The sequence below is a fragment of the Camelus ferus genome, chromosome 16 (genome assembly GCF_009834535.1).
Source record: "Camelus ferus isolate YT-003-E chromosome 16, BCGSAC_Cfer_1.0, whole genome shotgun sequence".
NCBI classification, from domain to species: domain Eukaryota; kingdom Metazoa; phylum Chordata; class Mammalia; order Artiodactyla; family Camelidae; genus Camelus; species Camelus ferus.
In genome coordinates, this window is record NC_045711.1 from 34,422,008 (window position 1) to 34,437,449 (window position 15,442).

Sequence of the window (15,442 nt, forward strand, 5' to 3'; positions counted from 1 at the left end):
TTATTAATGTAGATGCAGTAGGAATCTCAGAGCTAATCAACTCTCGCCAAATAGGGGCCAGACAGGCCTATTAAGGGAGACAGAAAAATAATGTATATAGTGGGGTATAGCTCAAGTGGTAGAGCACATGCTTAGCACGCATGAGGTCTTGGATTCAATCCCCAGTACCTCCTCCAAAAATAAATAAACCTAATTACCCTCCCCCAATAATGTATAAAGGTCACATATTTTGCATGCTAATGAATCCTGTTGATTTATAGACTAACAGGTATGGCTAAAGACTCAAGAGAGCTCTCCTGTATGAATTAGACCGATGCACCCCTTACAGTCTTCGTCACATTACATCCTTGCATGTGGTGAACTCTCCTTTGGAAAGGAGGATTTTCAAATAAGCCTCACTCTTTGAGTTCTGTTGGCTCATTCAAATTAATGAGGCTTCAACTCTATTGACAATCTAACAGAATAAAGTATTTAAAACGCCTTTAGAAAGCAGGATGCAAACCCTTCCTGCTAGCCCTTTCCAAAGCAATCGGGTTGGCCGTGATCCCCAAGGCGCCTGGGCCTGTTACACATGGCGGTGCACTAACCTTTCAGGCCATGGTCCACATCACCCTCGTGGTCTTGCAGCAGGGTGTAGTCCCCCTGAGCTTGATCTTCCATTACGTTGAACTCCTGGCGGGGCTCAGCCATCCCAGTTCAAGGCTTACCTGGAGAATGAAGATGGGAGGTGAGGGCTGGGGTGCTGAGCTGAGGCTAAGCGCTGGGGGGGCAGGGAGAGAGAGGTGCCACCTGCCCAGTTCATGGCAGACAGATTTCCACCTCTCCTCTCCCCTCCTCAGCAACCAGATGCCCAACCTCATCCTCGGGGGTGTATCTCAGCCGAAGTGTTATTAACATGTACGTGCACTTTTAATTCACCCAGATCACATCAGTTCATATTCAAAACCATGAGGTGGGCAGGTTCAGTAAACCTGACTTGTTATTATGCCCGGTGCTCTTTCCTCACCGCTAAAAAGTCAATGCTGCTGACTTTTTGATGTTTGATGGTTTCTTTATGGAGAGGGACGGCATCAGCCAGGCACTGCTGGTGAGGAAAAGGAGGTGTAGAGAAGCAAGGAGACTGTTTAATCACACGCGGCTGTGCAGTGGAATCAGCTCTTGACCCGGCTGTCCTGACTGCCCAGCACTGAGTAGGGTGGCCTCCCGGGGGGCAGGGCGGGGCTTCCACTTACTTCACGGGCCCCCACCAGGACCCTCGGGTGTGCATTCCCAGGGCTAGGCCAAGTCCCTAACAGGGCCCAGTCAGGGGTGAGATTTTGGAGCTGAAGAGCAGTAGGTACCGGCTCCCCCCACCTCTTCCCCAGGCCCCAGCCCAATCGCGGCTTCAGCTCAACAGAGCCCACCAGGAATGACCATTTAACTGTACTTTGCCCTCCTCTTTACTGAGAATTTTCAATCCTTTATTTTAAAAATAACTCGTAACTGAATTTCTGAGCTTTTGAGGAGGCCATTTGCTCTGGTTCATTCAGGGTACTTTGGATTATTCCATAGTTTACATATTTATCTCTGTCATTTGAGTCTCCTGTCTTTTACTTTGATATCTTTAAAAAAAAACTATCTCTTTATCTCATATTACTTATTTCCTACTTTATATTTTTTCTTATCTTTGAAACTCCCCTGTTATAGTTGCTTTTACTTCCCCCTCTAAACTTTTATAACTTTTGATCTTGGTTTCTATTTCTTACCCTTTTAAAATCTCAGCTATGTTTTGTGGGGAGGGTATAGCTCAAGTGGCAGAGTGCTTGCTTAGCATGCATGAGGTCCTGGGTTCAATCCCTAGGAACTCCTCTGAAAATAAATAAACCTAGTTACCTCCCCCCACCAAAATAAAGTAATTAAATAATAAGTAAAATGTAAGGCTATTAAAAAAATTAAAATAAAATAAAATAAATTCTAAGCTATGTTTTGACTTATTTTATACATATTTATTTGACTTACTACATGTTTATATAAAGATATAAAGGCATAATAAATACACATATGTATTATTACATACGTAATAAAACATATCTAAATAAACATATATTTATTGATTTATTTTACATGTATTTATTTAAATCCTTACATTGTTTTATTATTTTTACTTTGAATTTTCACTCCAGATTCATGTTAACATTTCACTTAATTAACATTTTAATTTTTTGGAGATAATTTTAGTCTTACAGAAGAGTTATAAAAGTTGTCCCGAGTATCACTGAGTCATTTTTAAACTTTTGAAATCCCTTTAAAATATACTTCCCTGTTAGTTTCTATCTTTCTAACCTCTTAGGGTGCTTTTGTTTTTGTTGAACTTTTCTTCTTATAATTGCAGCTTTTATAATTTTTAATAATTTTAACATAAATTTAGTCTTTAATTTTTATTTTTAAAGTTTGGGTTGCCATCTTCCCTTCTTCATTGCCTTCCATTTATATTCTTACCTTTATTCTAATTTTGTTTGCATTCTTCACTTTAAATCTCTAATTTTCCTTTATAATTTGTTAATAGTTATCCTCTTATGTTTCTGTTTTCATTTTGTGAGCTGTTTTTCAGTGGCCATGGGCGAGCTGTTGGGGGAGAACTGGTAACACAAACTGGAGAGGAGAGGACAGGGGCCTTTCTCCGTCCTGCCTCCTCTGCGTCTAGCTCTCTGGTGTCTGTGATCACTGAATAATGTCTGCCATGGGCGAGGTGTGGAGGGCACACCTGATGTCACGCATTGTCTAAGTGCACTGTGAATTGCAGAATGTTCTAAAATCCACAGTCTCACCTCTGAAAGGTGTTGGGCAAGTCATATAAATGGTGGGCTACAGGGTGGGAGGGACCACCTGGGTCAGACCCTCCACGTAACACTTTGCAGACTGACACTGGCGGTAGGACAGCCAGACTTCTGGCGCTGTTTGTACCAGCTGGGCACTGGCATGCTCACGTCCAGCTCCATTCCCCTCCCTTCTAGGCAGGACATGCTGGCGTGGGTGCCTGAGTTCTCTTCTCCATCCACAGTGTAGGCTAAGAAGCTGGGATGGCTTAGGAGTGTTCTAAGAATAGGTCAGTGAGAGCTCTTCTGGGTGAAACAGAGAGTGGTGGCCTGGCTGGCCCCACTTAGGCAGCTGCTACATACAGAGAAGGGGTGCCTTTTCATTCTGACTGGGGCCCTTGTCCCTCAAGGAGATCTTGGGAGAGGCATCCAAGGCCGAGCATCTCCAAACCTTTGGCATCTCCTCAAGGATGAGCAAGACTTCATCTTGGGAAGCTCGAAGTCCCTATTCATCCATCAAGGCTTAGAATTTGGTGGTGATATTCTCTACCCTACATGCTGATGGTTGGTTTCCCTTCTAAAGTTCCCAAACATAAGAACCCCTGTTCTAAGAGGAACCAGTTCTATTATGCAAGGACTCAACTACTGCTCCTCACCCACCTCCCCAACGCCTCCCTCACTGCTTCCTGATGAAGCCTCTTTCAGGATGTCCCTGGTCACTGCCCAACTGCTCATCCCTGGAAAAGGTCCATGCATCACCTTGTCTGCTGACTCACCAGGAGCCCCACCCGGGAGCGGCGCAATCAGCCCAGAAGCTCAAGGCCTCCCAAACTGACTGGAGACTCTACACCTGGCCCAGGTGAGACAGGCCAGCCAACTCAGGTTCAACCTGCAGCTGAGGTTTTAGTGAACACTAAGACGTTTCATGAGTTCTGTAATTTTGTTTTGTAGATTTGATAGATTCCTTTCAATGACCAAGTTTTCCCACCTGGAACATGGTGGATGGAAGTGTAGTAAAAATCTGATGCATTGGCTTTTTCTTTTATAAAACGCCCATTTATATATATCCTTTGCTTCTCTGTTCACATCTCAGTGATGATTGAAGTGAGCTCTTAACCTATGAGTAATACTAACCCTTCATCACATTTGTAGCCGACAGCTTCTCCAGTCAGTTGCCCTTTATTTTAGTTTCTGACACTTTACTGGCAGGTTTTAACTTTTATATGGTCAAATCTATGTTCCTTTGTGATTATTCCATTACTCTATGGCACATAAAGATCATTGATATTTTCTACTATGTTTTTAGTGATCTAATTCTTTGTATTAAATTTATTAATTCATCTAAAATTTATTTAGGTGTATGATACGATGTGGGAATCCAAAAGATTTCTCCCAATTTTCTACCAAATACAACAGCTAAACCAGTGGGCCCAGCCCTATTCATTGAACAGTCTTCCTTCTTTTCCCAGGTGAATGAACCATCTAGTCTGCTCCATTCACCTGTCAATTTTGGTCCTAGACTCCCCTGATTTAAGCTTTGGATCTCCAGCCTTATTCTCTAGGTGAGCTTAGACACTCTCACTTTCTTTTTTCAAAATTGTTTGACTTTCTTGTACGTTTTTCTCTTCCAGGTGCTGTTTAGGGCTTTTTTTTTTCTCAATTTCTCAAAATTCCACTAGGATTTTGGCTAGAATTGGGTGATGTGCCAAAATGATAAAAAATGGCTCTCTTCACAATATTTAGTACCCCCTCCAAGAGCAAGGTAAGTTTTCCCATTTGTTCTTGTTTCCAAATCTCTTGGGGTGGATTGGGGGATGCAGTCCTGCATCTTGCTGAGGACTTTTTTTTTGTCTCTCTCTTTTTCCCCTGTCTTTTCTAATCTTGCTGAGGCCACTCTCCATGTCTCCTCATCCTTTGCATTGCCTTTGTGAGTGGGACCCTCCCCCTCATCACGCGTGATGATTTACTAGTAAGGGCTTTGGGTTTCCAAGCAGAGATGATTATGGCTGGAGCCCTAAAGCTGCAATGGATTCCCCCCCAGGTCTCTGGAACATGAATGGGAGAACCATTTTCTAGGCTTCTTTTTATCAGACAGATGTGACCCCTTAGCAGAAAATCTCACTCAGTGAACTTGTGAAAAGAAGCTGGCAGAGACCGAGAGAAAATGAATTTTGCATGAAAAGAATGTGGGGTGGGGGTGCATTCTACACTTATCTCTACTCTTGAAGTCAGTTTGCCCCTAGTCCAGTGGTTGCTCATATTTTAAAATCACAGCTTTTGGAGAAAGCAGTTCTTTCAAAGCAGCCTGGGAGGGATGAGAGGCCAGGGACCCACAGGCGCTGTAGCTCACCAATACGTCATGCATATCCCAAAGCTCACCCTCTAGTGATGCCCTGAAAAGACAGGCTCGCTGATTAAAGTTCTCTTCTTCCGATAACTTAGTGCTGCTGCCCCAGCCCTCCTGCTGAGCTTCCCCACCGCCTGAGCATGCATGTCCCCATCTGCCAGCTCATTCCTTTGCACAAAGCGAGGACAGTAAAATGCACCAGCTGGCAGACCAGGCTCAAGACAGGAAGAACTAAACCAAGCAGACCTTAGTGATCTCAGATGTGTCTAGACGGTACTTAACAGGCAAATTCAGCATCGATGAAAGTCGATGTAGTATTTGTGCCAAGTGAACCGCTTTCCCTTAGGACTTACACTGTATCCTCAGAGGTGGTTCCCACCACCCCTGGCTTGTGTCCAGCTCAGAGAGGCTGCTTGTGCTATGGCTGCCATGGTTCCTTCCCTGCCCATGTGCCCAACCACCACGTCAGGGATGAATGGGGTGACCCACGTGACATGGTGGCTGCTTCTCACTTGATAAGTCCGGAGGTGGGCAAAGTGGCCAGTTTGGACTTTGTTTAGAGGCACAAGCAGGGCAGCATTAAAGAGGCACCCTAAGGTCACTTTGGCAGCAGTCGGCAGGGCCAATTGGATGGATAAGAAAGGATGGCAGGCAGGGAGCTGATTGCACTGGTCCAGGCATACAGTGACAAAGCCAGAACCAGAGTGGAGGCAGAGGTCTGGAGAGAAATAATCCGACCCAAGTACTATCCTTTACACAATATTAGACTGGGCTTCAAAATTGGGCTGGGGTCAGGGAGAACGATCAGAATCCAGAATTACACTAGAGGTGAGGGCTTGGATGGCTGGGAAAATGGGAAAGGGTAACACAGTCAAAGGAACATTATTAGGGACAAAGGAAGCTGGTTAACAAGGGTTCTGTCTTTATAAGATCCCTGCTCAAAAGAAGAATTCCTCCCATTGAATTTTAACTAACTGGTGATTGATTTGCTGTAGAAAATACATTCTGTAATTCCTCTGTTTTTTTTTGGGGGGGTGCATTTTCTATTTTTATTGATGTATAGTTGATTTACAATGTTGTGTTAGTTTCAGGTGCACAGCAAAGTGATTCAGTTATACGTATTTTTTTCAGATCCTCCTCCACTATTCATTATTACAAGATACTGAATACAGTTCCCTGTGCTGTACAGTATTTTTTCTGTTGTTTATCTGTTTTATATATGGCAGTGTGTTTATGTTAATCCCAAATCCCTATTTATCCCTGCCCCCAACTCCCTTCCCCTTTGATAACCATAGTTTGTTTTCTATGTTTGTGAGTCTATTTCCAGTTTGTAAATGACTTCATTTGTGTCTTTTTTTCCTTAGATTCCACGTATAAGTGATATCATATGATATCTTTCTCTGACTTACATCACTTAATATGTAATCTCTAGTCCATCCATGCTGCTGCAAATGGCATTATTTCATTCTTTTTTATGGCTGAGTAATATTCATTATATATATACACATATATATACACCACATTTTCTTTATCCATTTATCTGTCAATGAACACTTCTGCTATTCCTCTTGATTTCCATTATAATTTAAAATTTTTTATGGATATTTAAAAAAAATAGATCTACAATGGAACAGTATTCCACTTTAGTTTCAGGTCAAGGGTCAGCATTTTTTTTTTCTGTAAAGGGCCAGATAGTAATAAATATTTCAGGCTTTGTGAGCCATGCCTTCTGTTATAACTGCTCACCTCGGCTGCTGCCGCAGAGCAGGCACTGATTATAAGATATGTGAATGAATGAACACAGCTGTGTTCCAATGAAGCTTCATTTATGGACAATGAAATCTGAGTTGCATATAATTTTCATGCACCATGAAATATTTTCTTTTGTTTCTGTTTTTTTCCCCCACCATTTGAAAATGTAAAAACCATTCTTAGCTAACAGTCTTAGCAAGAATCCTTGTACATTGTGGTCCCATATTCTCAGTGTAGATTTTTATGTTGGGTTTTCTTCAGTTGCTTCCAGAGGTTTCCAGAGGTTTCAAGTCAGTAGCAGGAGAACTAAGGGTCATTCCAGGGCTGTGGGCAGTGCCCCAGCACTGTTCTGGGGCCTAGGGACTACATCCACAGTATAAGCCCTTGGGCTTCCAGGCTTCCTCGCTCAGCCCCGCTGAGCAGACAATGAGGTAGTGGGTCTCAATGCCCTGGCTTCTAATGATCGCCCCTTCCCTACTACCAGCACCGCTGCAGGGCTGGAGAAAGTCAGAGGCACTAATAGGAAGCTGAACGAATTATAGGGGACTCCGGAGAAATGAAATCATCCTTAAAAACATAGGCTACTATTCACTATGCAAAATAAATAAACCGTGTGCATCTCAAGTGCCAATATTTTCCTTTGGGAAAAAAAGTGGAATGCATGGGTGCATGGGAAGAATTGTCTAAACAGGGGGTCTCCCCACCCCTGCTCCCACCAATCCCTGGACAGCAAATGCCCTTAGGTTCATGGACCTCCTGATTCAATGAGGCCACCAGAGCTGTCTCTCCCTCTGGGCCAGGCCCATGCCCATGCTAATGTTTTACAGGCCACGTTAAGAAAGTCAGGTCCGAGTTCTGGAGCATCTCTGAGAGTCTACTCGACCTAAGCAGAAAATAGAACCCAGAGGAGGATGTTCTCTGAGAGCAAAACAAAGTAACTCTTCCGCTGAGTCTTAGGACAAGCACTGATTGAGCCTGAGAACGCAAGTTCCATCGGGTGGGACCTGCCTGGGTCACTTACGGACAGGTGAGGAATCTGGCAGGTAACCTGCCCAAGGTCACACAGCCAGGAAGAGCTGATGCCAGGGCGCAGAGCCTGTGTCCTGATGCCCCATCAAACATTCCCCAATTCTACATGGGGGCACAGTTCTGGGGTGTGGAGCAAGGACTGTCCAGGATTCATATTCCACAGCTGTGTGACCAAGTCACTTCTCTCAACTTCCTTCATCCACAAGATGTCCCTTGGTGACCCCTGAGCTCCCTTCCTGCTCTGATGTTTTATTCTCAGTGCATCAATGAGGCCTGTGTGTCCTCTGGCTGGGGAGTCCCGGGAGGGTCAGTCCCAACACAGCAGGAGTCTCTAGCCCAGGCCTGGCTGAGAGACGGGGTTCCTGGCATCCCAGCCAAGGGTCTGCACTCTCAGCCCCGCCTCCTTCCTTTCCCACCCATCTCTGACCCCTGAGGTCTTCCTCTATGAGAGCCAAGGGCAGGGTGATTTCTCTGGAAGAACTGGACAAAGAACATGTAAACCCACTGACAAATGGCACAGCCACACGTCCCTGCCCGAAGACTTTCACGCAAAGACAGCAGACTGAAAAACACAAAAATAAGCATAGCCCTGAGGTGGGTACACAGCCCAGACTAGACGTGGTCATCACCCCACGATCCCTATAATCTAAGAGAGACACACAGACAGGAAAATAAACACACAAGAGCTGTTTTCCTAAGGCTGTGCTTTGCTTTCTTATTCTTCTAAATCAGCCAATCGCCTTCTCTTTCTCTTGGATTTCCTACCTCCTGACTTCCTGGGCACTGACCTAGAGGCAGTGGGGTGGCAGGCAAGGAAGACATTTTAGAAGTGGCACAAAAAGTTGTGTTAAACCTGGAAATGAGAACGGGTCGCTTTAAAAATTTTTTTGTTTGTTTTTTGTTTGGGGGAATAGTTAAGTTTATGTATTTGTTATTTTTAATGGAGGTACTGGGGAATGAACCCAGGACCTCATGCACACTAGGCACGCCCTCTACCACTGAGTATGCCCTCCTCCTAAGAATGGGTCTCTTTTTAGGGACCCTTGGAAAAGCACTGCCCCCTGACAAAAGAAAATGAGAACTAGAGGATCCTGGAGCCTGTCCCTATCATTTCGTGGCTGGTAAATGGAGACCAGTGAGGGGAAGGGGCTTGTCAAGTTGTTCACGGTGCCCTGTCCTACAGGAATCACACCCCTAGACCCAGAGCCCCTTGCTGATGGCTGGGTGGGGATGAGGCACGAAAAGGGGGAAAAGTGTCTGCAGGGCTGAAAGGGAGAGACAGATGGAACAAAGAGGACAGTGCAGGTGGTGACGGGATAAAGGAGAGACAGGAGAGGGAAGCAGGTGAGGGCACAGGGAGGGAGGAACCCCCTGAATCAAACCGTGGCTGCTGCCACCTAGTCTTTTTAATTTATTTTTTCTGATTCTGTGGCATTTAGTACATGGACAGAGTTATGCAACCATCACCTCTATCTAGTTCCAAAACATCTTCATCACCCCAGAAAGAAACCCCCTGCCCATTGAGCAGTTTCGCCCCATCCTCCTCCTCCCTCCCCCTGCCCATTTCTAATCTACTTTATGTCTCTATGGATTTTCCAATTTGGGAGATTTCAAATAAATGGAATCATCTAATACATGCCCTTTTGTGACTGGTTTCTTTCCCTTAGCGTAATGTTTTCAGGATTCATTCGTGTTGTAGTATGTGTCAGTGCTTCACTCCCTGAATAATAATTCACTGTATGTATACACCGCATTTTGTTCATCCACGTATCCACTGATGAGTTTAAGAACATACTCCCTTTCTCCCCTCCAGGACCTAGGGGAATGACCCTGTCCCGGCTGGATGGAGTTAAAGCCGAGGATGTAAGGGGAAGCCCGCGTCAGGGGCTGGTCCCGCTCCCTGGCTTATCACGCTCCAAGCAGGACGCACTGCTCATGCAGTACACGCCCAGGATCAGCTTTCTGTGTCTCAATCAAACGGTCTGAAAGCCCACCTCCCTGGACAGCACAGAGGGGCTGTTTCGAGCGGAGCCGCAGCCCTCGCTAGGGGGCAGCAGACGCCAGGGCGGGGTGCTCGCTCGCTGCAGCCCAGCCGCCGGCCAGCCTCTCCCGGAGGCACCACCGCGGGCTCCCGGCCGCCGCCGTGACTCAGCGGAATCATCGCCACCAGGCCGGCTGGCTCCATCCAAAAAAAGGACGATCGCCCTTAGACCCCCACCTCAGGTTAAAAACGCAAACTGGGATTATAGAGGAGTGATATTGCACAACTTTGTGAATACACTTAAGTCACTGAATTGTATACTTTAAAGGGCGAATTTTATGTCATGTGATGTATCTCAATAAAGCTGTTATTAAAAAAACAAACACCCTAAATGGCTCTCTCAGATGGCTGAAGATCAAGTGGAGATAAACCTAAAAATAATCTTAAAATGAACTTTGTTCTCCAAGGTTATTTTTGGCTCCTGCATTCCTTCTTCCCTTTTGCTCTCCTCCCATTTTTTACACCATCACAAATTTGCCAGGGTGGTCGGGTGGAAAACAGAATTCCTCATAATGACAGGGGCCATGTTTCAAGCATTTCCAGGTATTGACTCATTTAATTCACACAATTACCTCTATTTTTAGGTCTGCTTTTTCAGATGGGGAAACTGAGGCACAGAGAGGTTGAGTAACTTGCCCAAGGTTGCACAGTAGACATGTAATAGAGTCAGGGTTCAAAGCCCGAGAAGCCTGGCACCAGATTCCGATCTTGTAAAGCCAACTGACAACAATGATTAAATCAACACAGTGATTGAGATAACTGTTTTAGGAACATCAGGACCTGCTCAACTGAGCAAAAGCTTTTGTTTCCTTTGGAAACTTTCTTTGTATTTACACTCTATTCCTTAATGGTTTTGGTCCAGCTTTTTCACTTTAAGATATAAAGATTAGTGAAAGGGCAGGCATACTAGTTTCCTGGGCTGAGGTGAAGTCTTGGCCCAAGGTCTTTAGGAAATCCCTGTACTCAGGAAGCAGCGAGCCAACTGTACCTAAAGGAACAGAAAGAGCCTATGGGGTTCAAGGAAATACCCCCTTGAAGCTGGCTCGTGGCAACTCTGATGCTTCAGATGCTCTTCACTAACAGCTGGTCCCAGCTGGGAGTGTCTGGGGAGCTGCACCCCCTTTTGTGTTGCCTTTCTTCTCTCCTGCCCCCCACAGGAGGTACCTAGCGTGGAGGCAGGCAAACGGAAGTTCTCTGAAGACTTGCTGGAGGGAAGACGGCATGGCAAAACCTCGGATGAGCTCTACAGAGTATGAGCTTGTGTTCATATCCCATCACAGTGAACCACAGAATGTTCTAGAACCAAACCTGAATAATAATGATGATGATGCTACCCAGATTTCAAGCAGAACTGCCAAATTAAGTGGAGAGAGGATAAAGGAACCCACAGAGAAGAAAGACAGGTTGATGAAAAGAAACTGGAATAATACTGGGCCTGGATCCAAAGAGAACAATCAACAATTATATGAAAGCATGAATGAAGGCTGCTTTGGGGGGAGGTGGTGCTGCCGTGCACATGCGATGTGTCATGGCTGATGTCAGCTGGCTGATGTCCACCACTAAGAAAATCCACAGACTGTGTCGGAGAGGATAATTCTGGTTTTAAGCTCAAGGTTTCTGTTTTATTTTTTTCACCTCCTTTGCAACTGCTGGTACAGCCAAATAGTGCTGTAGCATCTGTTAGGGTGACCCAATGAGCTTGGGTGGCCTTTGTTTTAAGGACTGCAGTAGCTTTCCCTCCAGTCCCCTTGCTGGTAAGTTTCTGATCAGTTAGCCTTCAACAAGGACAGTGCTGTCATGTGACACCCCTGGTGGGTGGTGGAGGAGGGCTGCTGAGCCTCTGTCCCCTTCAGGGACCGCCAACGTGCTGGTCACCACTTTAATTCTATCTGAGATGAATCCCCTGAGCTCAGAGCACCAAACGGATAAAAAGGAGTCTCTTCTGATGTCAAAGCTGGGAAAACCAGAGCAAAAAAATTACTTTTCTTTTCTTTGGCAAACCATTCTTAATCCTTAGAGAGAGAGAGAATTTATTGTTTTATAAAAGTGATTCATAGTCATTATTTAAAAGTCAAATACAAAAATGTGAAAAGAAGAAAGCAAAATAACCAGTGTTAACATTCCAGGGAATGTCCTTGCAAACACCTCTCCTATGCACACATATAATTTTCCCTAAATGAGACCATATTATGCCACTTGTTCTGTAGCCTACTTTATTTGCTTAGTAAGTATGCTGGTGTTAATAAGCTTTACCTTAATTTCTGGTTGATCTTCAATGGATATAATTTCTAGCTTTGCTGTCACGTCTCTGCCTTCCAGCTCTAACAGGCAGCAAGTGGTCCACAACCCAACACAAGATACACTTAAAAAGTGCTGGAGAAGGGCTCTTAAAATCCACTCCCCGCGCCTTTTTTAGCCATCTATAACCTTCCCTTAATAAGAATAAATATTTCTATAGCTAGGCACTGTTTACGCATTTTATCCCATTTAATCCTCACAACAATCTATGTGAAGCAGGGAATGTCATTATCTTATTATCTCCATTTTATGCATTGATGCTCAGTAGCCCAGGCTGAAGGAGGACACATGCATGGCTTTGAATCTGCAGTCCTAGCCTCCCGTTTGACACAGGGTAAGTCTTTGCAGACCTTCACCCACAAATCACGAAGCCCCACTCCAAAGCCCTGATGTAGGAGGAGCCATCCCAACCACACCTCTGTGAGGTGCATGGGTCATCTTAGCTCCATTTTGCATTTTGGCGAAAATGAGGCACAGAGAGGCTGAGGGATCTCAAGTGGACCTAGAGATAATGCCAGAGCTGAGGACAGAGTCTGCAGTGTGATGATTTGCTGGAAAGCTCAGCTTAGGGATGGGAAGTTACTGGGAGTGAAGGCCGAGTGGAGTGATGTCACGGACGTGAGGACATGGCTGTATCGGGTGACGAATGGGCCTTAGCAGCACCTTGGGTGCTGGGAGGCCTCTGAGAGGCACCTTGGCCCATTTGCCAAAGAGCATTATGCGTTCTCGGAAGCACCTGCTCCCCCTTCATTAACCGTTCCCAGGACTGATGAATAGCACTTAGGCTGTCCCCTCTCGAGGCCCTGTGAGAACACTGCACCGCCTTGCCCTCACAGCAGGGGCTGGGAGGCACCCTCCATCCTGTCCCTTCCACCCCAGGCCCAAAGGTGAGCCTGGAGGGTCCCTTGCTTTGCTTCCCCTTGGACTTGGGACTTTTCCATACAGCAGGTTCTCATGATCTAAGGATGCCATATTTGCATCTACCCTGACTGGTGCACTGAGAGGCTGCTCGGCCCCAACTCCTCCCGTGGAATGCACCAAGTCCAGCCTTGGGAGTTGAAGGAATGGCTGGACCCTGTGAGCCCGTAGCTTCGAAGCTGTAGTTACTGGCTCCGAATCTTCCTGAGGGACCCTTGTGCCCGGTTCAGACCTCTCCATGGATTTAGGGAGAAAGGACACCTTGTATGGAGTCCAAGCCCTGGGTTCACGGCTTAGTAGGGACCACTCACTGGCTGGTTGGTGCTGGGCCAAGTCACTTGCCCTCTCTGAACCACAGATTCTTCATTTGAAACATGGGCATGAGGACACCTGTGTCACAGGATGGCTATGAGGGTCACTGGAGAAAAATACATGTAAGAGAGAGCACTTTAGTGAATGTGATGTTCTGGATTGATGTTCGGTACTGTTGTCATGACATGCAGGTTCTGAGCAAGGAGAAGATATCTGAGGATGGGGACCAGGAGGCTTAACCTGAAGAGAGAAAATCAGGGGACAATACAAGAGCCTTTGTCTGTGCTTCTGCCCTGAAGGAGGGGGAGTAACAGCGTGAAGAGGCCAGAGGCAGCTCTGGGCCAGTCCGTGGAGAGGAGAAATGAGGGGGTCCTTCCGGGAGGGTCTTGGAAGTGATGGAGTGAAGGTAAGTGTTGGGGAAGAACTGGGTGGTCTCTGCTCCCCATCCCTCCCAGTGCTGATGCCCAGAGCTTGGAGAAGACAGGGTAGGTAATGTGGGGAGGGACCAAAGTCTCGGCAGCAAGGGAGGCGGGAGTTTGAGAGGCCACATGAAATGACTAGAAATTGGCTCTTTTGACCACGATGTTTCATTAGCTGGAACAACAAGAAAGAAATAGAGGAAAGAGGAAATGAGGAAGGGAGGAAGGTAGTTTTTAGGGTGCTTTCATTTCTATTTTTTGAGTCTGAGGACACACCCTGAACGCGGGGGAGAGGAGGTCGGCGGAGAACGTCTCTAATCAGCAGTTGTCCCTCAGTAAAGAGCAGCCGGAACGCAGCATGGCTGGAAGGACGGAACATAAATAGTGTCCTTTGAACGCATGAAAGAAATGCCACAGCAGGTCAAGCACACCGTGCCCGAACTCCCCCTTTGACAGAGGAGCCCACACAGCATCAGGGCCAGAGTTAATGACGCTGCCGTTCAAGGGTGTGTGTCGAGCACATGTTTGGGCTAGGCTGCCTGGGTTCCACTCCGGATCTGCCACTTACTAGCTGGGTGACCTTGGGTGAGTCACTCAACCTCTCAGAGACTACAATGCCTCGTCCGTAAAATGTGAGGATTAAACGAGTTAATATATGGCAATTTCTTAGAACCATCGCTGGCTCCCAGTAAACGCGATGAAAGCGCCAGCTGTGGTTATTACCACGACCACCGTATCACCCATCATTTTAGCCAAACCTTTCTGTGTCCTGTTTGTATTTTCAGACTGAACAGCTTCTCAGGGCCCGGAGCCCCACCCCAATTTGGGTCCAGCGACACGTGGTGCCTCCTTGGCCTTCCCGACGCAGCCTCCGGCCAGGCAGGGCAGATGGCGCACCTGGTGAGATCATCCCCTGGTCCCGTGACGCCTGGAGACAGGGCCAAAACCGTGTCCTGGAGCACCCAGGGTGAAGCTGACCCCTTTGTGAGGAGGATGGGGAGAAAGGAACACACTGGCAGAGAGCGAGCTCCACCCTGTATCACCAAGGGAAGAAAGCAGTTTTAGAAACGTGCGTGCCCAGGTTTATAAGCCAGCAAATATCGTATCTACGTATATGTGCAGACAGAAAATCATAAAGGATATGAGCTCTGGGAAGGGAAGTGGCATTAGGGAGACTTTCTCTTCTTGGTGTCTACATTTTGTTTTATTATACTGTTTTCTCAACATGTATTATGTTTATAATCTGATAAAAAGCAATTCATACATTTCCCTTTTGGCAAAACAAAACATCCTGTAACAAAGTCAAAGGTCTGTCCCACAGTGTGCTGCTCCTTTTATTCACAAATCTTGAATGGCCCATAGCCACTGGCACAGCTGACAGGTCAAAGTGACCAAGATGCTTAACGCTGATCCTAGGCATCAGTGTGATGTGGTCAATCACAAAAATGGAAACTGCTTAACGGACAATATGTGTGAGGCATTCTTACTGAGGCCAGAGGACCACCACCAGAGGTACCTGATTGGGGGACGG

At 46.2% G+C, this 15,442-nt stretch overlaps 1 protein-coding gene across 20 annotated transcripts in view; it reads right to left on the bottom strand.

The window, feature by feature from the left end:
- Positions 1-15,442, bottom strand: part of MAPT (microtubule associated protein tau) — a 102,788-nt gene that overhangs the window by 48,811 nt on the left and 38,535 nt on the right. For all 20 annotated transcript variants that reach the window (XM_032457175.1, XM_032457173.1, XM_032457170.1 and 17 more), the window contains exon 2: positions 588-707. In XM_032457175.1, the coding sequence (XP_032313066.1) occupies positions 588-690 (103 nt within the window). In that variant the 5' untranslated portion in view covers positions 691-707. The remainder of the gene's footprint in view (positions 1-587; positions 708-15,442) is intronic.